At 40.4% G+C, this 24,778-nt stretch overlaps 3 protein-coding genes across 3 annotated transcripts; 1 reads left to right on the plus strand and 2 right to left on the minus strand.

Moving 5' to 3' along the window:
• Positions 1-673: 673 nt before the first annotated feature.
• htatsf1 (HIV-1 Tat specific factor 1) lies at positions 674-4,953 on the minus strand. Its single transcript, XM_015961362.3, has 10 exons — positions 4,799-4,953; positions 4,208-4,372; positions 3,768-4,002; positions 3,613-3,660; positions 3,389-3,543; positions 3,101-3,264; positions 2,427-2,523; positions 1,890-1,979; positions 1,670-1,807; positions 674-1,202 (listed from the first exon to the last, which is right to left on the minus strand). The coding sequence occupies exons 2-10, from the start codon at positions 4,370-4,372 to the stop codon at positions 960-962; spliced, it is 1,335 nt and encodes a 444-aa protein (XP_015816848.3). The 5' UTR covers positions 4,799-4,953; the 3' UTR covers positions 674-959.
• A 151-nt stretch (positions 4,954-5,104) lies between these two features.
• On the plus strand, positions 5,105-16,349 carry LOC107386810 (uncharacterized). The gene is made up of 7 exons (XM_054731124.2): positions 5,105-5,379; positions 5,456-5,580; positions 5,767-5,978; positions 12,801-12,920; positions 13,555-13,697; positions 14,624-14,835; positions 15,920-16,349. The coding sequence occupies exons 1-7, from the start codon at positions 5,236-5,238 to the stop codon at positions 16,209-16,211; spliced, it is 1,248 nt and encodes a 415-aa protein (XP_054587099.2). The 5' UTR covers positions 5,105-5,235; the 3' UTR covers positions 16,212-16,349.
• Positions 16,350-16,714: 365 nt separating this feature from the next.
• Positions 16,715-19,694, minus strand: bnip1b (BCL2 interacting protein 1b). The gene is made up of 6 exons (XM_015961371.3): positions 19,505-19,694; positions 18,791-18,883; positions 18,619-18,710; positions 18,281-18,388; positions 17,690-17,808; positions 16,715-17,596 (listed from the first exon to the last, which is right to left on the minus strand). Exons 1-6 carry the CDS (start codon positions 19,586-19,588, stop codon positions 17,400-17,402), a joined length of 693 nt encoding a protein of 230 aa, XP_015816857.3. The 5' UTR covers positions 19,589-19,694; the 3' UTR covers positions 16,715-17,399.
• Positions 19,695-24,778: the final 5,084 nt, after the last annotated feature.

Below are 24,778 nucleotides of genomic sequence, written 5' to 3' on the forward strand. Positions count from 1 at the left end.
AATTCATTAAAACTGTTGCTTATTTCTCCTTAGATCTAAAAAAATACAGGGTTGTGGCGCCCCCTAGTGGTCAAGCAGGTGAGGGAGTTGATATGTTTCATTTGAGTTAATTCAAGTTTTGAAACTAAAAACAACGTAAATGAATAAATTCTCTCAATCACGACGTTTTGGGTTATTTTTAAACCTAGTAAGGTAAAAACTAAAGCAGTAAGACAGACATAAATAAAAGCATTATTTTTTATTATGTATGAAATAAGTCAAACCTCTTCGACCCTGACAAACCAAACAGCTGTTTCTGAATAAAGTCAGTTATTATCCGATGTTTTTTTTAACATCAGCACAAACTAGTTGTTCTCATCTGAAGCTGTGCAGCCTACAGAGACGATCGCTGGGCTGAATCTATAATCCTTTCATGAAAAACAACAGATGAGTTTCTGTTTGAGCCACCAACACATTTATTTAAACGTGTGCTGTGTTAAAACCTAAACTTGAACCAGATGTGAAGTGTGAACAAGATCGGCTCAGAGTTCGTTTACACTCGGACGCGAACGTCTGTGTTAGCGAACGATGAGAAACCGCATTTCCTGGCAGGTTGCGATTTTTCTTGATGTGTCCTTTTATGAGAGTTTGTGTTGCGCTGAACTGTAAAGGGAATATTTATTTGCACTGAGTGTTAATGGTCACATTAACAGAGTTTATTCTCACATTTCTTAAGGAATTTAGCTAATCAGAATAATCCAAACTACACTGCAGCTGTAGGAAAATGTTTACGGCCTAAACCGTTTCTTCAGAGCACATCTACTGAAAATGTAATCTGAAACGATGAAAACAGAAAATAAGACCTTAGTTATATTTTCTATGATACAAAAAATAACACAAACTGTCCAAGTTTCCTCTAAATGCAGAACTTTGTGCCTCCATTTAAAATCAGGATTGTCCTCGTTCAGATCCCGAAGCGGCTACGCTTCCTCGTTGTCACTTCCTGCTAGGCTGCTGTCAGTAGAATCCACTTCCTGTTCCTCTGAGGTCTGCGCTTCTGTTTGTGGCTGCTGCTCAGGTTCTGTGGCGCTGCTGCTGGACTCGCTGGGCTCTGTGGCTGTGCTGCTTTCTGACTGGTTGTTGTTCTGTTGTTGACCACTTCCTTCCAAGAACGTAGACCAACCTTTCAGCCGCTCCTCTCGTTCACGCGACGTCTCCTCCACCTACAGAAACCCCATCGAGTTCGAGTTAATCTGTTTGTTGCTGCTTTATCTAAATAAATAACGGAAGACGAGCTTTAGGCGGACATGTTTGTTAGATTTATGACTTGTTTGGCATCTCAACCTTTTTTAGACTTTGATCAAAATCTGCAAAAGATGTCTGGCAGCTTCTAAACGATTCAGCAGCTGTCTGACATTATAAATCTGATTTGTTTTTGCTGGCTGGAGACAAAACCCAAGATCCACCCACTTTAAACGAGCAACCAAAGAAGTGGCCCAAATATAGAAACGTGTCATGAGAAATGATTCTGATTCTATCTAGAGGTACGCGTTTGGGTTTAGCCCAACGTCCAGACCAAACCGCCGACTACTAACTTATTATCCAGGTCTTTGTTTTGTTATTAAATCCAAGAAAAAAAGCGCCAGAGAACCTGAGATGCTGTTATGTAGAACAGAGCAAAACATCTGACCTGATAGTCGGTGGTTCCGTCCCACAGCTCTGCAGCCAGCTGTCTCCCTCCAAACCAGCGGCCATTAAAGGAAAGCACACAAGCGTCTGCCTCCTCGGGTTCTTTAAATGCGACCGATGCAACCCCGTCTGGGTGTCTCTGCAGAATGAAGGACCAGACCGCAGCGTTTTATAACAGGTGAATAAAAACCAGAGGGTGAAATAGGGCGAATTAAACTCACATCAAACAGGATGACCTTCTTTACTTCACCAAATTTCTCACACTCGGTCCTCAGATCTTCACGATACTCGTTCAGCACCAGCGGGTCTTCCTGCAGCAGAGGGAGGGTTAGCACTCACAGCATACTGAAAGTGTGTGTGTGTGTGTGTGTGTGTGTGTGTGTGTGTGTGTGTGTGTGTGTGTGTGTGTGTGTGTGTGTGTGTGTGTGTGTGTGTGTGTGTGTGTACTTCTCTTTATGGGTTTGTGTGGACCAACCCCTGACGGGAGACCAACATTGTGTGGACATTCACCATTGTGTGGACATTTACCCGGTCCACACAACCAAAATCCTAGAGTAAGCTTCCTTTGTCCCACCTAGAGTTAAACATAATTTTTGCACCATTCTGGCTATAGTGGAAGTCAGGGTCCACACAAACAACTCAGAAAACGTAGTCCACACAAACCCATAAAAACACGTGTGTGTGTGTGTGTGTGTGTGTGTGTGTGTGTGTGTGTGTGTGTGTGTGTGTGTGTGTGTGTGTGTGTGTGAGCACTGCACCTCGAAGTCTTTGGGATGGAACATGTTCCTGATGATGACAACTTTTTCATGCCGCTTCCTCGCGTCTCCCTGCTTCTCAGGCCTCCAGTCGAGCTGCCTACATCAGAAAAATGTGAGCGTCAGTTCAGATCAGACTAGCTTCCTTTGACTTTTGGCTTTTTTTTTGAGGAACAAAGAAACTAAATCAGCAATGTTGTCATCAATCACAAATTTAATTTTGCCTTTAACCAGCCACACAAAAATTAGTTTGTTTTTGCTTTTCTGAATACGGCTTTTAAATTAGATAAAATTAATAGCAAATTTGAGAAACGATGAACTCTAAATTTGAACATTTTGGATATCATTTCAAAAATAGCTTCTTTTGGACTAAATAATGAACGAAAATAAGCAAATTTGAGAGAAATCACGCCATTTTTCCAACAAAAATGTGTTTATTTTAATTATAACAAGTGAAATTGCTCGAGTAAATATCAGAAAAATTCTGAACATTTCATAATATTCAATAATGAAATGAAGTTTTTTGTAATTGATCAGAATTATGTATTAGATAGAGGTCATACAATATTCACTAATGTTCTGCTAACTCAGAACAGATCTACCCTGACTTGTTATTCTAAGCAGTTTTGGCTGCACAGACAAGCTTTAAACTTTAAATTTGAGGTGGGAAAACTCACTTCTGCTGCATCTGCAACTTCTTCTTGTAATCTTTGCTTTTCTTCTTCTTCTTGCTGGCGTCGTACTGACCCTTTAGCTCAAATCTCGCTGCTTCCACGTGGAGTTTATAACCTCTAATCTCTGACTCGTCAATCAGATGCATGGCCAGTGCCACTGATTCTTTCTGCAGGGAGCCGTAAACACACAAAGTTTGACTTTGAATGATTTGCAGAGTCTATTTGAGCAAAATTATATAACTTATGTCCAATGTGAACAAACAGGAAACAGCAGCAGTAAGAAGGGTGAACCTTGAGATAACAGCAGAGGCCATCGCCTTTCAGATTCCCATCTTTGTCCTTGTAGAGTTTCACCTTGGGCTCCTCAGTGATGGGATCTTTCATCACAATTCCACATTTGGACATCAACTCAACAAACTCTTCGGGTGTGATGTCAGGAGGCAGCCCTGAAGGACAAGAGACTTTATTGTGAGAAACCAGAGAGAATAAGCTGCTCCATATTTGCAGGTACAAACCTGACACGTAGACGTTTGTGTTTTTGTCCTCATCGACATTAAACCATCCTACAATCATAAAAATAGATAAACTAAATGTATTTAAAACCGCTTCATGAGCATAAAAACATACATCTGTACCATGGAAAGAGATACTTTTGGAGATGTTAGTGTACCTGGGTCTGCTTTCCTCTTCTCCGCTTTCTGCTTGGCTTCTTTAGTTGAGGATTCATGCTGAACTGGAGCAGGATTTGAGGGGGGATCTTCTGATTTCTTTTTTTCTGGCACATTGCTGTTTGGATCAGGGGGTGCTGGGCAAGAGCTGCTCAGCGCTGAATTGTTTGCTTCTGGATCTCCTTCCTGACTGAAGCCGTAGTTGGCTTGGTAGGCTGCCATGAAGTCTTCTGTTATCTAGAAAAATACCAATATATTTATTTTATTTATTTATTCATTTGCTTTGTTAGAGGCTGAAAATTAAAGATACCACTTAACATCTTTTCCAAAAACATTCAGATTTTAAGTATTTAACAAGGTGTGACAAAAATAAGTGCAGGAAAAGCACACATTTCAGTTTGACAAATCTACAAAAGCAGAAAAAGAAACTGAAAGTCCATACTTTAGGAAACCAGGCCTTTTTTTCATGATCCCAGTCATACACAGTTCCATCTGCTGGATCGGTGTATGTGTAGGGATCCGATCCACCTTCATTCCTCTGCCCATAGCGTTCTTGCATTCGGAGTTGCTCCAGAAACTCTTCATTTGCCTTTGATTCCCCACTCATCTGAAACAGTGAGATGTTCACTTTAATGGTTTTATGCAATAATTAATACATCATAACAATTGTATTTTTATTTAGAATGTGTGTGCCTATATTCGAGGTTTTCCGCCTTATAGACTTTCAAGCTCTACACATACAAAAACAAAACAGTAGCTATTGATGGGTCAAAGCCTTCACTTAATAAAAAGCTGTATCTAGCAATCACGCAAACACATGGCGAATAGCATAAACATGTAAACATGCTGAAACAATTTGTTTTCACAACTGAAAACATAACACACTTAGCTAAAAACGATAGACATATTAAATACCACGGGTACATTTCATTTACGCGGCTGATGTGACCTTCTCCTCGCCATGGTTATCGTTTATTTACATTTTACGATCAATTAGCTTAGTGCGTGTTAGCCACAAAAAAGCTAATGTTACCTTAAACGAACGAAGTGCTCCACACACTCTGACAAAAACCACAGAATAAACCCATTCAACTTAGATCCTGCCTGAGTAACTCCGCTTTTGCGTGTTAAAACATAATAAAACGCATCGACTTGTTTTCTATTTTTTAAATCCCTGTTATTTTCGCCTTCAGTGCGCGAAGACGCTTGAATGAAATGCTTCCGATGTCACGTTCTAATGCGCATGCGTGACCTACAAAAGCGAACGCGTTTGATTTGAGCACTGGTGTATTTCCGTTTCAAGTTTTAATGACACAAAGCTACAATCACCCCGCCTGCAACTCATTAAGGTGTATGAAACGAGCGCATGTTTGGCAGGACAGTGGGAGCCCACTCCTCGTAGGTAGTTGAGCTGCAGCTAAGGTGTCTCTTTAGCTGCAGCTAACAGGTAAATAAGCTCCAAGCTTAGGAATGGCGGAGGGTAGTGGGAATGTTAACCCGGCCAGCCTTCCTCCGGGAGACCCGCAGCTTATCGCTATGATTGTGGAGCATTTAAAGAACCGGGGACTTTTTGACGAGTTTCGTCGGGACTGTTTGGCCGATGTTGACACAAAGGTAATCACTTTTTCGCTACTGATTATAGAGCTCAGTAATATTTAATATTTTAAATTTGGTTTATTATGAATTGCAGCCTGCCTATCAGAACCTGCGACAGAAGGTGGACAACTTCGTCACGTCCCATCTGAGCACACAGGACTGGACCCCGACCATCAACAAGAACCAGATGAGAAATGGACTCAGACAAAGTGTTGTTCAGTAAGTTTCAATACAAAAACTAATATACAGCTGAGGTTAATGCAAATGTACAATCCTAATATCTTACAGGAGTACAATGCAAATACAGTTTAATGCACACACCTTAAGTGTGCTCATATTATTTATTCTAGTCGTATCACATGTTTCCACTGGATGTTATGTCTTAGTCCCCGTTTTGTTTTCCAGATCAGGCATGCTGGAGTCTGGTGTGGACCGGATTATAACTCAGGTTGTGGACCCAAAGATGAACCACACTTTCCGGCCAGAGATAGAAACTGCTGTTCATGACTTTCTCTCAGGGGATCGGAAGGAAGAGAGCACCTCAAGTTCTAACCCTGCAGCATCCGAACAGACAGAAACACAAGAGTCCACTAGTGCCTCCGGCCCCAAAACCCCTTGAGGTATTCCCTACAAAAAACTGGTCTATGACCAGTTTAAAATGGACAAATGGGCATAAGTGTGAGAATGAGGAGGTTGTTTTCTCCATCATTGGTTTAAAGGATATTTTCAAAGCCTGTTTGTGTGCAAAAACTGCTGCACTGAACAGCTCTGCCTTTTTTGGGGGGGATGTGTGGGGGTGTTTGTTTTCTCTCAATTAAAAAAAAAATCATGTGCACATTTTTCTCTAAAGCTATTTGTGTGTTTAGATATTTTAGTAATAAACTTCCATTTTTAGATTTGCAAATATTCAGTAGAAATTGTTTTTTTCTTGGGAGATTTAGAAAGAAGAGGTCCAACTATAAAATCAGGAAACCCATTCTGATTGGTAGGGGTAGATATTTCTCATCACAACTTGGTTGATTTTAATGCTTGTTGAATTCTGTTTTAATAAAGACTGTTGAACCGTTTGTTTTAATTATTTTGTCTGCTTTTACTTTTAGTTGTGGAAATATTTGTTTATATTACCAGTGCAGTCACTTATTTGGTAAAACGATAAGCTTTCAGACTTCACACTAAATGGGATAATAGTACCATTTTGTGTCAAAAGTCAAATCCTTAAATTAGCCATTTTAATTACACTAAATTACTGGCTGTCTGCTGGGTGTACCCCGCCTGATTGCCCATTGACCGCTGGAGATACTGGTGTGAAAAACTATTTGCCCCCTTCCTGATTTCTTATTCTTTTGCATGTTTGTCACACAAAATGTTTCTGATCATCAAACACATTTAACCATTAGTCAAAGATAACAAGTAAACACAAAATGCAGTTTTAAAATGGTTTTTATTATTTAGGGAGAGAACAAAATCCAAACCTACATTTCCCTGTGTGAAAAAGTAATTGCCCCCTGAACCTAATAACTGGTTGGGTCTCCCTTAGCAGCAATAACTGCAATCAAGCGTTTGCGATAACTTGCTACGAGTCTTTTACTGTGCTCTGGAGGAATTTTTGCCCACTCATCTTTGCAGAAATCAGTCAATACTTTATTAATCCCAGAGGGAAATTAGAGTTTCAGTACTCACAATTCAGAGATCAGACATACATGGGCAAGACACATGACAAGAATTGGTGACTGGTCATTCGCAACCCGAGTCGCGCTACCTCAGAGATAAGAGGGTTACATGGAGGGAAAAAAAAGGCACGTCAGAGTTACCCTCCCACCAGGAGGGCAGCTTTGCTCTGCAAAAAAAAAAAACACCTAAATAGATATGCAACAGACTTCAGACAACACAACATGAGTCTCCACACAGACTGTGCTTTCCGTGGGTGTGGGTCGCCCTCCAATCGCTCCCGTCTTCCCAAATTTCCAGAAAACCAGATATCCTACCACTCCAATCAGGAGAAATCCAGTGATCATCAGGCCAAATATCCACACGTCTTCGATATCCTCAATGGACAGCTGGCTGAGGCATATGATCTTCTACTCCTTCCAGGAATCCAACATATATCCCACCGAGTGTGTCCCCTGTGGACATGTGGGAGCCCCCCTGCTCCGTTCTCATTGTTGAAAAAATCTTATCACATTGAATGACCAGTTTATCAAATCCATGGTTAGTAAAAATAGAGTTTTTCAGAAGAAATGCAGAGAAGCGCTCTGGGCAGACAGGACAAAGAGCCTTGGGAAAAAAGATAAGGGATCGAAAGAGAGAAGCGTCTGTACCCCTTGAAGAAAGGGAAAAGAAAATAATTTTAATTCAGCTTTATTTGAGGGTTTTCTAGCATGAACCACCTTTTTAAGGTCATGCCTAGCATCTCAATAGGATTCAGGTCAGGACTTTGACTAGGCCACTCCAAAGTCTTCATTTTGTTGTTCTTCAGCCATTCAGAGGTGGATTTGCTGGTGTGTTTTGGGTCATTGTCCTGCTGCAGCACCCAAGATCGCTTCAGCTTTAGTTGATGAACAGATGGCCGGACATTCTCCTTCAGGATGTTTTGGTAGACAGTAGAATTCATGGTTCCATTTATCACAGCAAGCCTTCCAGTTCCTGAAGCAGCAAAACAACCCCAGACCATCACACTACCACCACCATATTTTACTGTCGGTATTATGTTCTTTGTCTGAAATGCTGTGTTACTTCTACGCCAGATGTAACGGGACATTTGCCCTCCAAAAAGTTCAACTTTTGTCTCATCAGTCCACAAGGTATTTCCCCAAAGTCTTGGCAATCATTGAGATGTTTCTTAGCAAAAATGAGACGAGCCCTTATGTTTTTTTTTTTTTTTTTTTTTTTTTTTTGCTTAACAGTGGTTTGCGTCTTGGAAATCTGCCATGCAGGCCATTTTTGCCCAGTCTCTTTCTTATGGTGGAGTTGTGAACACTGACCTTAATTGAGGCAAGTGAGGCCTGCAGTTCTTTAGAAGTTGTCCTGGGGTCTTTTGTGACCTCTCGGATGAGTTGTCTCTGCGCTGTTGGGGTAATTTTGGTCAGCCGCCCACTCCTGGGAAGGTTCACCACTGTTCCATGTTGTTGCCATTTGTGGATGATGGCTCTCACTGTGGTTCGCTGGAGTCCCAAAGCTTTAGAAATGGCTTATGACCTTTATCAGACTGATAGATCTCAATTACTTTTGATCTCATTTGTTCTTGAATTTCTTTGGATCTTGGCATGATGTCTAGCTTTTGAGGTGTTTTTGGTCTACTTCTCTGTGTCAGGCAGCTCATATTTAAGTGATTTCTTGATTAAAACAGGTGTGGCAGTAATCAGGCTTGGGAGTGGCTACAGAAATTGAACTCAGGTGTGAAACACCACAGTTGGGTTATTTTTTAACAAGGGGGGCAATTACTTTTTCACACAGGGCAATGTAGGTTTGGATTTTGTTCTCACCCTAAATAATAAAAACCATCATTTCAAAACTCCATTTTGTGTTTACTTGTGTTATCTTTGACTAATGGTTAAATGTGTTTGATGATCTGAAACATTTTGTGTGACAAACATGCAAAAGAATAAGAAATCAGGAAGTTTGGCAAACAGTTTTTCACACCACTGTAGGCACCAGTCCCCCCACACTTGTTCGTGTGTGTGTGTGTGTGTGTGTGTGTGTGTGTGTGTGTGTGTGTGTGTGTGTGTGTGTGTGTGTGTGTGTGTGTGTGTGTGTGTGTGTGTGTGTGTGTGTGTGTGTGTGTGTGTGTGTGTGTGTGTGTGTGTGTGTGTGTGTGTGTGCGCGCGTGTGTGTGTGTCTTCTCGATCCCCAGTGAGTCGTGGTGGATGGCTGCTTATACTGAGCCAGGATTCTCTGGAGGTTTCTTCCTGTTAAAAGGGAGTTTTCCTCTCCACTGTCACTGCATGCTTGCTTAGTATGAGGATTGCTGTAAAGTCACTGACACTAGTCATGACTTTACAGCAATTGTCCAAGACACTGACACTAGTCAGTGACTTGATGCAATTTGCTGGGTTCCTTATATAGGAAACATTATTTCTGATTGGCCTAATGAACTGACCTGAATTGGAATTTTTATTATGTGAAGTGCCTTGAGACGACTCTTGTCATGATTTGGCGCTATATAAATAAACTTGAATTGAATTGAATTAATCTCAGGTCTAATGAGCAAAATGGTGGCTCATAATGTCAACGGTTAGACAAATATGTCAATATTTTTCATGTCTGTTTCTATTTTTGAACATTGACCGTTCAGAATTATTGTAAAGGATGTTGGATACGTTCAGAGGATGTTCAGATTTATACAAGAGGACAACCCTGACTATCTAATCAGAGTTTTAGGTTGTAGTTAGACAAAAGTGTAACAAACTTGCATGTTCAGAAACCATTTTCCTCCACATACCTCCTAGCTCCTAGTCTTGTTTCCTTCAGAAATCTGTTTATAGGCTTTCCACTTTCTGACCTTTATTTAACCTTATTTCTGAGTCTGTGTAACATTATTGATTCAGTTACCTGATTTTTGTATTTGGGATGACCATGTGATCCATGTTAATGTAAATGTGTCAGAGGCTGTGGGAACATGTGGTGGTTTGTGTTGAAGCCCTGAGCTTTGAACTGTGGTCATGAAATTAAAATGTAAAGATTCACATCAATCCCCACAAGGCAGAAAGTTGAGTCTGTTCTGTGTTTTGCATAAACATACAGAGACAGATGTTTACGATACGAGCATGTGGGAGAAGGCCATGCATGGCTGCTGTTTGCAGAGTGCATTAGTGTATACGTGTGTGTGTGGTGAGAGGTCATTGTGTGGGAGGCCATCAGAGGTTTTGTGACTGAGGCTGAACGCTGTTTTGAAAAGTGAACTAAGATTTAAAAAAAAAACATCTTCCATTGTCTAAACATTAGCCTTGGTAAGAGTGTGTCTTCTCCAACTGGGCCCCCGTATGAACACAAACTTAAACACACACTTTCCAAATGCCTTGACCTCCCACCGCCACAAATACACAAACATCCGTACACACACACACACACACTAAAGACTTCTTGAATGTTGAGTAGGTGAAACGATGAAACTCTGGAGAACCATTGGTTTTTGGGTCGCCCTCGTAGCTCTTGTGACTCTATAACATCAGTAATAACTCTTCTCATGACATTTAAGATAAAAACATTCATCTACAATGAAAAACATAACGTAGAATTAGGGAGCATCATTATCATCTTTTTACCGATATCTGAGCCAACCAGGAGAACCAGGGAGACACGAGGCAGGAGTTGGAATAAACGTAAAATCCTTTATTAGGAGTGATTGTCCAAAAAGTAAATCCAAAAGGCAGGAAGCCAAAACCGAAAATCCGTGTATGAAATAACCAAGTGACCAAGAGACAAAGAGCTCACCCGGAGAGCTCACCCGGAGAGCTCGAGGCAACGCTGACACAAACAATGGACCAACAATGCATTGAGACGCAGACAGGGTTTTATACAAAGGGGCAGGATGATTGGGAGATGAGCTGCAGGTGCGTGGGGAGAGAGAAACCAATCTACTAATCAAGAAGAGGAAACTAAGCTGAGGAAGGGAAATAAAACATGACCTATGAAAAATAACCAAACCTAAAGACTAGAAGAACAAGACAAATAACTAATGATCTAAGGAGGAAATGAGAACTAATAAACCGGTGGGGAAGGACCTAGAAAACCTGAACCTAAGAAACTACAGGGAAAAATTAGCTAGATAATATAAATACAAAGAAAACTAAAGAACAAGTGAACCTGGGAAAACCCGTTGGGAGTTGGAGACCTGAAGGGGCACAGAAACCTAAGGGGAGAACCTGGAGTGGGGCTGGGGAACACAAGGAGGCACATGAGGAACACAAGGAGACACATAAGGGGAACCTAGAGGGGGGCTGGAGAAGACATGAGGGGGACGCAGGACGCACACCATGACAGTCGACACCAGTTTGTTAGAGGTATCAGGCCAATGGTAAACCTGCTGAGGCTACAACTGAGCGTGGCTGGACCGACCTGCAGAGCAAAATCTTTTTGCTACTGCTACAGTCGGTTGGTGAGCGTCTAGGTTAATAAATTTACACTTCGAGTCTAATTTTTACAGGCTATGCTTCCAGAACGAGTCAAGTTCAGCAGTTCAGATTAAACCACTCACAGTCAAACACGAGAGCAATGTAAAACATCTGGAAACTTCAAAATAAAAGACGTGTGCAGATTTCCAGTTGCTTAAAGTAAAACGTAATAAGTTTCCCGCTTCTCCACCTACTGGTTGAAAGTGGAATTACAACTAGTGTAGGTCGTGCTGATGTTCACTCTGGTTTTAGCTCTTCGTTTGTCTAGTTCACACTTTGCTTAAAAACATCAACATCTTTGTTTTGTCTGTGATGACATACGTTATTTTGGCAGTCACATGATCGTGCTGTTTGAAATTGCAATTTCGGTCCAAAAACAATAGATTGTTCAGCCCTACCATGTAGTGTATAAACTGTTACTGGTGCAAACACTTCTAAGACAATTTTGCATGAAGTGCTCTGAAATTTTAGAGATTGAAGCTGCAATGCTCTTTGATCTGAGCTGACCTTGGGCCAGCTGTTAGCTCATCAGACCTCCTGGTCATAAGCTATTTCTACAAACAGAGGCTGATCATGCAGCCATCAACCATAATTATAATAAAGTATGTTTTATAACTTTCACACTGCTGAAATTATAGTAATGCTAGTGTTACAACATCAATGGACATTATTAAACATGTGAATAAAATAAATGTGACACATCTGATTCCAGTAACAGAAAACACATTGAAGTGTTTGCTCTAATAGTTTGTTATTCTTCAGAGGGAAGAAAATGCAGTTTGGCACATTTGCTTCTAATTTACTAAGGTTATGACTTATTCCAGCCGTTAATGCATCATGGATGGTTTAAATTTGAGGGGAGAAATAAATTAAACGTTTATAAAGCTGACATTCTGGAGAAACTCAGCATTTTTACATCTCTACGTTCCTCGTTGCACGTCTCCCTGCTTCTAACGGCGAACCCTCAAATACGCATGCGCGTCGCCTGGTTTATTGGGATCGGTTTGGAGCGCCAGATTCTTCGCGTCTCCCGGTGTTTGCATCAGCATCCTCTCGTATCCTCCTATCGTCGTGAGTAGTTTCATGCTTTATTAAACAAGTTACCCGCACTCCTCCCTACACTAAACTTTCAGCTCCACGTGTGCTGCGCGTTCACGGAGCTGCGCTGCGATTGGTGGAGAGCGCTCTTCTCTGTGGTGAACGCGCAGCTCTCCTCTCAGCTTTATATTCCACCCCCTCATGCCGCTGCCACATTTTCTGCGGCCTCACTCCTCCAAATAAACGAACCAGTTTCATTGAAACCATAACAGAGCAGCCTCCTGTGAATGATGAACCTGTCCGGCGTTGGGGGTTTCCTGCTGCTGGCGTGGCATCAGGTGCTGGCCGTGGAGCTGCATGATGTTCCGGAGAAACAGGGTGTCAAAAACCGCCTCTCGCTGCAAAACACAGGTGAGTCGGACTCCCTGAAACACATTTTTTGCAGGCTCCAGAAATGTGGCCACTTCTTTTAGAATATGTGCAAGGTGATTTAGAGGTTCTCTTTGGCGCGTGTGCGTAAAAGTGCGATCAGACAATGAAAATGGTCGGTTTGCTGCTGGGAGTCATTCATTATCCGATCAATTCTAAAATGAGCTGAAGGGCAGCTGAAATCCCAGTCTCTTGTTTGCATGATCGAGTTTAGATCTGGTGACTCCATCCTGTGTGCATTCCCTCCGCGTCAGGCGACTCCTGCAGGCTGCACAGCATCAACAGCAGCAATGAATGAAAGGAGTCAGTCATAACTGGTTAAAATTTAACTAAAACCCCCAACAAGAGGTGATCTGTTTACCAGCTGACCCTATTGACCCACAGTGGTCATGCCCTGAGCTGCAAAAACAGTGTTTTGGAGCAATTTATGAAGATTTGCTTAAAATAACACATTTTAAAAGATCAAGTATGTTTATATTGCCACACTGAAAAGAAACACAGCTCATTTGGGTCGTCGGAAGTGAATAAAAGCAGCCTAGTTTTGGCAAAATATTGGAATATAATGCTGTGCAAGCGGGAGATGCTCCATCAGTGATCTTAGTTTCTGTCTCTCCAGCTGAGATCCAGAGCTGCCTGGTGAGTTCAGGAAATGTCGGCTGTGGGATGTTTCAGTGCTTCAACAACAACTCCTGTGAAATCCAAGGCTTGCACCACATATGTCTCACCCTGCTGCACAATGCCGGGCACTTTGACTCCCAGGTGGGACTCCTCGGATGTTCTGATTTCATGTCACACTTCCACAAGAAATAAGTCAGAGCGGTTTGTGTTCCGCTGGGTCCCCTCCTGGACCCACTGACAGTCTGTCAGCAGCTTTCTGGGTGGGGATGAAGAAGACGGATCTGGATACAAGTTTTTATTTCATTTAATCCCATCAGTCATTAAGGTCGTTTGTGAGGAATGTATGATGTATAAGGAGCAGAGTAAAGTTATGGGTAGTAGCATTGGTTACAGAACAATCTGAGAGGGGCTCTGAAATGAGAGAAGGAACAGCGTGTCCACTTTACTAGAATAGAAATGTACAAGAAAGTGATGCAGGTTCTCGCAGTGACGAGCTGTCCTGCAAGGATTCAGGTGGGAAAAGGTTAACAAACCCTTTAGACGTGATTTCCCATAAATTTCCAGTTTTAAACATCTCTCCCAAGCTGCTATAAACAATGGAAGTTCCAGCATTCCAGTTAAAATAAGGTATGGGCTGTGGAAAAGCCCCATTCATAAAAAACTGAGTTGAAGACACTGAAATTGTGACTTTTTTAGAAAATCACAAAGATGAAAGGTTGCTAAGCTGTTGTTCAAGAGCTGAATTTTACCTGCATGATGCGGTGATACAGGTGAAAATTTCTGAGTTGTTGCTAAGTTTGCTAGCATCCTGCAAACAATTCACATCAACAAACCAACCCAAATCTTAAAGCTAAAGACCCAGAAGAACGTCCACATTTTAAATGATCCTCTGCACAATTTAGAGGATTTACACCAACCCCCTCCTCTTCTCACCACTGGCTTCTTTAATGCCCTAAAAGCTTCCACTTTTTAAAAGTACCTAATATTTAAAAAGAGTAATAATAATAATAATAAGAGAGTTACTTGAGTCATTAAAATGTTGTAAAATACCATCTTCTGCACCCCAGGGGAAATCCTTTGTGAAGGATGCGCTGCGATGCACAGCGGCGGGACTGCGGCAGCGTTTCAGCTGTGTGAGCCGCCGATGCTCTGCAGTGAGAGAGATGGTCTTCTCACTTCAGAGAGAGTGCTACTCCAAACACAACCTCTGCCTCGCTCTGCAGGACCACATTGACACCATGGGAAGCCTGGTCCAGTTCCACCTGATGTTTCCCACAGGGTGAGGAGGGCAATCCATCATCCTTATATAAAACTCGGCTCCTTCCTACAACTTTTTTATATTTGTTTACATTGTTTCCACCCAGTTTGAAGGTCTTGTTTACACAAAGAACTCTAGTTTTTATGCTGTCCAAAAACATGGGTTTTAGGTTAACTTAAAGAGCAAGTCAACCCCTACCAGAGTCTAACTCCACTCCCACTTCATGTTTGAAAAATGCAACAGATGCTGTTGCCTGGCAGACCGAGAAGGCGGGGCCGCTAACAAATACACACACACTCAGGCTCACGACAGCATTGTGACATCATAATGTACCAGTTTACATCATAGCATACCTCTTAGCCAATAGCGGTGGCAGATTTAAATTAAAATACAGTGCAGAGTTTTTACCTGACGATGGCACAACACTGCCAGTTTTAGGCAGAATATTTCAATTTTAACTAAGATGCACTGAAGTACCAAATTATTGACAACACGTGTCTGCAGCATGATTAGACACTCGTTTATTTAGTTTATCAGCAAAAAAAAGTTTATTTGGGGGTGACTTGCTCTTTAAGTAAAAGTACAGATAGAGGGTTAAACATGTTTATGTAAAAGTAGAATTATCCAAGACATTTTTGACATAAGTTAATTTAGTAAAGGGTGCATTCAAAAGTAAAAAAGGAAAAAGTATTTAACTTTTGGGGAGGTCGGACAAAATGCTAATCAAAGAACTGTTACTTTTGGAACTGGGACAAGGGAGTGTGTTGTCAGTCTCCATCCAACAAAGGGCGGCGTTTGGGTAAAACACAAATTAAAGTACTTTTGCTTTTAAATATTTTTAGAAAAAATAGTGGAATAGAAAGGTCAGATAATTTCTTTAAAATTTAGTGGAGTAAAAGTAAATAGTAGTCCTTAAGACAAATTACTTAAGTACTGATACAAAAACAATTCAAACTGAGTACAGTAAAGAAATACTTGTATTTCGTTACATTCATCACCGCTTATGGGGCCGTCCTTCCCTCCCTCCCAACACTTACACTCAGCTCAGGTACTCTTTTTCTTGTTTTGTTTTCTCTTCCTGTCACAACCTTCCACGTTTCACCAGGCCATACGTTGAGCTGATAAACTTCCTATTGAGGTGCGGAGACGAGATCCAGGTCTGGGTCGGACAGCGGCTGCGAGGCCAGTGCGAGCAGCACTGGGGGGCGCTGTGCGGCAGCTTCACCAACACCTGCCCTCTCAGCCAGTCGGATGCTCTTGAGCACAGCACCCCTTCGCCCGCAGCGGCCCAGCCCATCACTGCTGCAGAACCTCGACAGCATCTGACAGGAGAAGGCCAGCTGGATGACAGAGTCCCCGTGAGGCTGTCGGACAACTCTACAGAGTCTGCTGTGTAGGTGGGCGAGAGGAGGAGGTGCACACAGGGTACACCAACATTACGCACTTGCATCAGCAGCAGATAGAAATACTTTTGGAGGACTTTCAGAGAAAACGGCGCAGCGTAATCTAGTCTGTTTGCAGGTTTTGGCTGATATTCATCTTTTCTCCGAACATTTAAATAAGGATGAAGGCCGGTCATCTACCTCACTTTAACCATAGTGTCATATATCTAGTAGGAACACACACACCCAACACTACAGAGAACATGTTCAGAGCTCCCGTGCAGCTGATGAGTTCAAATCCGATTCGTGTTTTTGTATTTATAGGTTTTGTAACACTGAGCACCGAACATCAAACACACAAATACACATGCTTTAGACAACCGAGAGGAAGGAAGTATTATTTAATAATATTATTAGTAATTTTTTTAATGAGTGGTTTTGTTTTAATAAAAAATTAAAGAGCATTTTGTAAAAATTAATGTTAAAAACTCTTGTGAGGAAAAAAAGTGAGAATTTACTTAGAAAATAAATTGTTTTATTATTTAGGCAAAGTAATGATGCGTTCGGGTACTTCTACAGGATTGTTGTGCTACATGTTGAAAATAATAAATGTTCATTCAAACACATCTTGTGTTTGGTATTCACACAGCACTGAGCATGAGCAGGAGCCTTCAAATGTAGAAGGAAGTGGTTTAAACTCTTATCCTGACATCCTCTGGTCAACAACCTGAGAAAGACCAGAGTTTTACAGTAATTCACCTGGATCAGGTCACTTTATCTCTACTTGGTTTCTATTTTTGGAGTTGAAAAGTGCCACAGCTTTGAGAAATGAAGAGGAAGGAGATTTAAGAGTGTAACAACCTTGTTCAATGGGAGGGAAAATGCCACAGACGCATAACGACAGCATCTTTAAAACCATCCAGAGCACGCACACAGTTTCTCTTGAACATAAATATTGAAAAAGAAATCAAAAACGTTTTTTGTTTGTGCGATCCATCAGGCAGTGTGCAGCTTTAGTCACTTAAGATGAAACATTCATGTTACAGTTGACCTGAAAATAAACTTAACATCTTTTTTTTTTGTTTGTTTTATATTAAACACGCTGAAAAACCTTCTTCTGTTACAGTCACTGCCCGTAACCAGTTTATCTGCAGTCCTTCTAAAACCTCCTCATACAGGCCACATTTGAGTCCAGATGTTGCTCTAAATAAAGGGGAAGAGGCGTTTCTTGAGGATGTAGAGGACAGTGGAGAAGAACAGGGCAAAAGCCAGGAAGATGAGCAGCTTGTCTGTTAGCTCCCTCCGGTTGTACTTTAAGATCAGCTTCCTGCCCAGGTGGATGGTCCCCGTCATGCTTTTAAACTCCTCGTTGGTTTCCTGCACTGTTCTGGAGGAGGTGGCTGCAGCAAGGAGGAACAAAGGTGTTTTAATGAGAGGAGGTTGGATTAGGAGAGGTTCCCAGGTTTTAAACTGAATAAGTGTTTGTTTTTTACCCAGAACTCCAATGGTGTCCTCAGTCTGCTTCACCTGTTCAGACATCATCCTGCTGATGGACATCAGAGACTCTGTAATGTTGCCGCTTGTTTCTACCAAACATTCTTTGGTTACTTTCCTACGAGCAGAGAGAAAAGCAGGGGATGAAACGGAGAGAAAACTAGACATTTTGTTTTACTGGACAAAGTTTGTTGGAAGTCCAAAATAATTTTGAATCCTGCTCAACCATCAGAGCAAAGGCAACAAATGTATAGTTACCAGTATGTGTATAGTTAAAATCATTTGACCTGTTAAGTGAAAAAATAAGTTGACTAGTTAAAAATAAGAAAAAGGAAAAAGAAAAAACAAACAAGAATCAAAAGGACTTACTGGAAAACAAACAACTTGTAAATAAATACGTTAATACCTACATTCTCTTAGATTTTTCCTCCTGATTAACATCCACTCAGGAAAACACAAACCAGAAGCAAATTGTTGCTTTTTAAAAAATCAATAATTCAGTTATAGTTTCCTAATAGGTGATACTGACAAACACTAAAAATCTCACAGAGCTGTTTCATGTTTAGGGGCTCCAGCAGAACTTTACAGACCTATGTCTGCTGTTTTGGTGATCTCCACCCTGTAGAAGCTCATCCTTCTCCAGGTTGTCTATCATAAGCTTACAGGCCAAGTTGGCTCTCCTCCACGCTACCTGATTGCTGGAAAAGCAAATAAAAGAAATAAACTTTTTGTTTAAGTTTCCTCATTTAATTTAAGAACAAACATTTAATGTCACATGCACTTTTCACAATAAATCAACTAAACACATCTAGTTTTGCAGAGAAAATTCTACTTTTGCAATCTAATTTATCAGTAAAATTGCTGGTTGCCAAATTAACTTGTATACACAACAAACAAAAACTATCAGTCAGATTTTGTGTCTGGACACCTCATCATCTGGCGTTGCTGGCTCTCCGTTTCTGCAAGGATTTGCAGTCTGACCAACTCTCTGTCTTGCTCTTGCGCCATCTTCTCCAAATTCTGGCGCGGCATAACAAAACACAGCTACAGTTAAAAGCAATGCATTTAAATGCAGATTGTAGGCAAGGTAACAGCCTGACCTGTATCCTGAGCCTCAGCTTGCTGAACTTCTCTTTGACCTCTAGGTTGAGCTCCATGAGGGCAGACTGAGGTCCAGGACACTCCCTGATGTCCTGCAGGGAGAACACACACGGGAATAAAATAATAGGATACAAAGTTAACAAGAAATAATGAAAGAAAAAAAAAACATTTCTTTGACTTGGAATGAAACACAGAAACAAAGGCTGATCAGACTTGCACCAAATTACATGACACGTGTTTCTCTTATCTTCAAATGTCCCCAAAACAACTATTTAAACAATCACGTTAAAATAAGATCTGGCAGTCGTTAGAGCTACTTGATATTAATCTGTTTTCATTTTAATTTCTTAATGTTTCTTTGTTGCACCTTAATAAAATAACTAGGATCACAAGGCTTAATTATTTTTGTACCAGGAGTGGAATTAGCTTGAAATATCTCTGCAAGGTAAAGGTTTGTGGGGGAAATGTCCTTTAAGAATTCTATAGAAGGCAGTAACTTCCCTCCAAAATATATATTATCATACCGACTTTAAATGATTACATTTCTTTTTTCTAAATTTGTTAAATATAAAGTTGTCCGTAATCACCTAGTGCTGCTAAGCTAACCTTAGCTTCACTTTTGTCCAGATTTCAAACCTTCTCAATGTGTGTACGGTAGTGTTTTTGGTGAAAGCCTGTAAATCACTATACATTATACAACTTTTAGCTCTTACCTGAATGAGAGCTTTTATTTCCAGGTCATATTTTATAATTTCCTGGCCGCAAATTCGGACGTTTACGTCCTCGGTGGCTGCCATTGTTGTTTTTGTACGGCAAGCTGGAGGCTCAAAATTAGCAGAAACTCGAAGTAGTCAAGTTAAGCCAGTAAGCAACAATGCAATTCACGCATCGTTGATAGCTTACCGTCCAAAATGCCGTTGAAGATGTAGAGAAGATTACTGTTTTTATTGTTTTTATACCATCACCAGTAGTCTGCCTGAATATAATTTATATCTTAAAGCGCTTTGCTAATGAAATACGATTTATTCAGATTTTAACAGATAAGTCAGTTAATGTAATATATTGAAATATTGTCATCTGCCAAGATTTTGCTGTTTGTTTGGCTTTTTTTTTTCTTTTTTGTGGAGTCCATAAATATTAATATGTTGGAATCCAAAGTGTGTTTACTAATCTCTGGTTAGTTTTGAAACATATTAACAAGTGAGACATTTTTTTAATTGAATGAATAAAAACCATAAAAAATACAGAGGAATGAGCTCAAAATGGGGGGGGGGGGGGGGGGATTCCACTCGTAAATTAAATTTTGTCTATTTCTATTTTCCCAGAGTTAGGTGAGTGGGAAAAAAGCATTTAGTGACCGGCACAGTAATTAAAATTATTCAATATAGATACCAAATATTCCTGGTAATTTCAATCACTTTTCACACAAAATACTAGTTCCTGCTATTCATGTCCATTGTTTATGCTAAGCTAATGCAGACGGACTGTTGCCAGAGCAGAATTACTGCGCCGGTCACAAAAGTGCTTTTTTCTCACTTATCTAACTCTGGGGAATACAGAAATGGACAAATTTTGACTTAAGGGTGGAATCTCTCTTTAAACATTAAAAAATCTGATTAAGTGGGACTGGCATAATGATGGTTAGGAACTACAGTTCTAATCAGGAACTGTTCTAGAGTGGTTCTCTTATGTTTGAGCATTCCTTCTTTGTAGCCATCTCCCAAGTTTTGGCCCTCCTCCACCTTCTTCGCCCATGGTGTCCCTCAAGGTTCGGTGCTGGAGCCTCTACTGTTCCTCCTTTATCTGCTTCCTCTCCAGCACTTGCTGAGCTTTTTTAAAGGAATCTCATACCATCTTTACGAAGATGACATCCAACTGTACATCTACTTTAAGCTTCATGAGATGTCTAAGATGCAGCTGTTACACTCCTTCTTAGACTCTGTTCATATTTTCAACAGTAGGTGATGGACGCAAGAAACTTGAAGGAAGAAAACCAGTAATACTCAAAGTGGGGGTGCTAATGGTTTTATTGTTTTGATAATAAAATCAATAAACATAATCAGACTAATGTGGTTACAAGCAGAGCTGCAGTACCAACACCTGGCTGATACAAGAAACAATGATTTAACAAAAAAGTTTAGAAAAAAAGAGGCACAAAAACAAAACAGATTCAGGGCGGGTGTCCGCGGGATGTTGAGCAGCCAGAAACAAACAAAAACAGAACCCATCAGAAACTGAAACTGAAAGGGCCATTACAGTACAAACAAGAAAAAGTTTTACATTTCCAAGCCTGTGCATAAAGCCATCCACTGTGCCTTCAAGAAAAAAAAATTGAGTCAAAACAAAAGTATAAACCCAACACGACATTTATCATACAACATAAAAATTAACACATCAAGATATTGTATTTAAACAGGCATATATGTGAACTACAAATATAGACGTCGTTGCTAAAGAGAGGAACGAGTTAGTTCAGCAGGATACACTTTCTGCAGGTTTATGAGATTAGAATCACCAAGAGATCTATTGTAGAGGACTTAGCAATGAAATACAGCCTTCCTACAGAGACTGAGGAGAGGAACACACACAGGACTAACTACAGAAAGATCCCATGCTGTAGATCGAGTCCAATAAGTAACCATACAAGACCAGAAGCATCATAACAACGGCATGTAGCTGTGGAGCCCAGGATGGCCGATTCCTCCCATATCCTACACGTTTTGGCTTGTATGGATTTCCTATAAAAATATTTAATATTAAATTATACCCAAAAAAATGATGCTTTCAGATAAAGGTTTGTAAAATGTCTTACTTTGTGTGTTTTGGCAAGTCTGGAAGGAGATGTAAATCACTGCAGTGTTGGATGAGAAGTTTGACGCGTGTAAAAGTAGAAATAGGAATTTTGTTTTTATTACTGAAGGTGGGTTGTGGTTTGGTAAAATCAGTCTACAGAAGAGGAAAATAATCCCTCCCCCATCATTCACTGCAGGGGGAAGGTGAGCGGTCTCTGCCCACCAGCCTTCAATGACCCCTGTCTAATCTCTGGGGCCTCCAGATGAAACGACAGCAAACCAAAGCCCTTTTTCTAAAAGAAAAATATATAAATAAACAACCAAATACGCAAAGGTAAAGGGGGGTGAGTATCTCTGGTGCAGAAGTGAAGTTTTTCCACAAAACTCACTCTTTTTCCTCACAGTCGCCCAGTGAGTTGACTCCTAAACCTAACCTAGAACTTCGGTCCAAAGTCATGACGAAAGGAGTCGTGTCGAGGTGAGGTTCAAGACTGGCAGACCCGTTTAAGGTTTCTGACCTTGTTAAACCTCAAATGACAGAATGTTTTATGGTCCTCGCACAGAGAAATTAGTCAAAATCACAATTAAATTCGGTCTCCTTTAGAAAAAAAGGAGGGAAAATCGCTTGTCTGTGTATAAACACTTCACGTCTTATGGTTTGATCAGGTCATTTCAAGAGTTAAGGTGTTTCGAGGATTTGAATCAACCATAATGAAGGTTTTTGGAAATATTCATAAGTAAATATAGTTTTGCAATCTAACAGCATAGCTAATTTGTTTCAAACCAGGCCAGGAAATAGTCCCACCCAGAGTTCCTTAAAACCATTTCATTATTGCTCCAACAGATCTAATTCTACTCACCAAACAGGAAGTCGGACAGAAAATAAAGGTTTTAGAAGAATATTGCAACTAACAGCATATAAACCTTTAATTGTGACTTTGATTTAGGCGACATCTTCAGTGGAAAAGCTTAAATCTCTACATTTATTAATTGCATTTTAAACGATCTGACTTCATAAATAAATACATAAAATATTTGGAACACTGGGATTTAAAATCAAAACAAAAACAGACTAAATATATTTTCAGAATAAAACTAGTAAACGTGCAACTTTTGACATAGAGCATCAAAATACTAAAGCATGATTTTACTAAAAATAACACACAAAAGCAAAAGAGGCCACATAAAGTTACATCGTTCGAGATCTTTCTCTCTCCTGATGACCAGTCTCCCTCTGAGTTTCCAGACATTGGAAAACAGGGACAAAGCTCCAAACGCTCTCTTCCGTCTGTGTGATCCTGCTGAGGAAGACTAGTCTACATTCATCGGCAAAGAAGCAGCTTCGACGGAGTTATTCCTCGCTATGTCGGCGTACAGCAGTGCAGCAGTCAGAAGAACACAAGACTGACCAGAGTCATCAAACAGAAAGAGCAATATGGCTAAAATAAATCCAACACAGCCATGTTTCTGTAGCACCCAGCCACGAACAGATTAGCACCACGGGGTTACCTCCATGCTCAGTTTCCTGCAACTCAGTGCCAACGCTGACTTCACGGAGGGTCTGGCACTTCTTTATAGCAAAGTTTTTTTTTTCTGTTTTTAAGTGGAAATCTTTTATGCATTTTTTTTCTTTTTTTCCTTGCAAAAAATGTTTAAAGATGCATCAACGCAGAGCTCACTGTCAAAACCTCAGAAGAAGAAGAATGCATCGTTAGTGAGTGAGCAGGTGGAACGCAGACCCGAGTCTCCCTCTGAATCTGACACAGTCTCCTCGATACAAACACACCAGCGGTGAAAGCTGCAGCAGCAGCAGCAGCCATTACAGAAAACACAATAATGTGGCGTAGTGGGCAGAGAAAGGGTGTTTTTAATCGGATCCAGGTTTTCCAAAACATGTTATCTGCTCTGCTGTAATACTAAAGGATGATCCATCCCCTCAGAAGAGAATTCCTGGGATAATAAACACCTCCGATCTACTTTTGGAGGATGGACGGTGTACAAAAAGCGTGATTTTCAGAATAAAACAAGCATTTCAGTTTAGATTTGTATTTCAAGTCTCAGTTTTGGAAAACCCAGTTCCTTGTTTCTGAAGGGAAATGCCCTGCAGACGGACAGAAGAATGCAGATTTGTGTTCATGTCTAACCGATTAAGGCACCTGGTTCATCAGGCATCATATTTCAAAGTGTTTTTATTTCTTATAGGTGTAAAAACCAAGTGCAAGATGAGCAGTGCTGTTGTCATTGACTTTTAGGTAAAATAAATCAAGAAGGGTGTGTTTGTGTGGTGTAAAGATACTGTAAATGTGTCATGGACACTTTAGAATTGAAATTTTAAGTCTCTTTGTGCTCCTTCAATAGCAGCAAGTATGAAATCATACAACCCAGAGTACAGAGAGCCCCAGAAAAAGCCATGCAACAACTTTGCGACAACAAAGTCCAAATCATTTTCAGACTTAACTTGATTCTCTCAGCGCTGTGCAAGGAATTGTCATGCAGAAACTGATCTCCTGCTGCGTTTTTGTTTTGGGTCAAATAAGGACGATCTAAAGGTCTCTAAAGAGGAGGTGCTTTTAAACAATTGATAAGGGTGTAAAAAATAAAAATAAATGGAAAGGTTTGAAATGATACAGAGGAAACCCAAAGCCAGACTCTTGACGTCTGACAGCACAGCCAGCAAGAGGTTTTCACAAATCCAACAAACCAGAAATACTTTATTTTATATAATAATAAATATAAAATATAAACCAATAAATATGGTTAGACATAATATTTTAAAAATTTTAAACTGACTTTGTTTAGTTGGAAATTTAATTTCTGTTCCTCTACCGGTCCAAACACTAGATTGTTTGAGGGAACAAAACTTCTATTTACAGCAACAGTGACCCTAAAGATGATACTTTAGGGTGGTCGTACTGTAAATATTTTATATATGGTCATGGTGACAAGTGCAGCTTTAAAGGTGGGACATGATGTTTTCCTGGCGCATTTCTTGCCATATTGCTTGAAATAGTCTTTACAAACCAATGGAAACGAATGATTTAAATGTTTAGTCAAAAAATTTTTGTAAAAACTTCATGTAATAATTGTGACCATCCTGTTTATAATGACTGGATCCTAATCCATCCATCAAACTTCCTTCTGACTGCCCCTCCCTCTCTGTGCATTTGCCTATGTGTATGAATCATGTATTCTTGG

Source organism: Nothobranchius furzeri, chromosome 10 (genome assembly GCF_043380555.1).
Source record: "Nothobranchius furzeri strain GRZ-AD chromosome 10, NfurGRZ-RIMD1, whole genome shotgun sequence".
In the NCBI taxonomy this organism is placed as follows: domain Eukaryota; kingdom Metazoa; phylum Chordata; class Actinopteri; order Cyprinodontiformes; family Nothobranchiidae; genus Nothobranchius; species Nothobranchius furzeri.

Coding starts and splice junctions, on each gene's coding strand:
- htatsf1 (XM_015961362.3), bottom strand. CDS start 4,372: ATGAGTGGGGAATCAAAGGCAAATGAAGAGTTTCTGGAGCAACTCCGA. Junction 2,524..3,100: donor AAGTTGCAGATGCAGCAGAA/GTGAGTTTTCCC, acceptor TTTCTGATGTAG/GCAGCTCGACTGGAGGCCTG. Junction 1,980..2,426: donor TCCATCCCAAAGACTTCGAG/GTGCAGTGCTCA, acceptor CCTCTGCTGCAG/GAAGACCCGCTGGTGCTGAA.
- LOC107386810 (XM_054731124.2), top strand. CDS start 5,236: ATGGCGGAGGGTAGTGGGAATGTTAACCCGGCCAGCCTTCCTCCGGGA. Junction 5,380..5,455: donor TGGCCGATGTTGACACAAAG/GTAATCACTTTT, acceptor TATGAATTGCAG/CCTGCCTATCAGAACCTGCG. Junction 14,836..15,919: donor CACCTGATGTTTCCCACAGG/GTGAGGAGGGCA, acceptor ACGTTTCACCAG/GCCATACGTTGAGCTGATAA.
- bnip1b (XM_015961371.3), bottom strand. CDS start 19,588: ATGGCAGCCACCGAGGACGTAAACGTCCGAATTTGCGGCCAGGAAATT. Junction 17,809..18,280: donor CACCAAAACAGCAGACATAG/GTCTGTAAAGTT, acceptor CTCTGCTCGTAG/GAAAGTAACCAAAGAATGTT. Junction 17,597..17,689: donor GGACACCATTGGAGTTCTGG/GTAAAAAACAAA, acceptor TCCTTGCTGCAG/CCACCTCCTCCAGAACAGTG.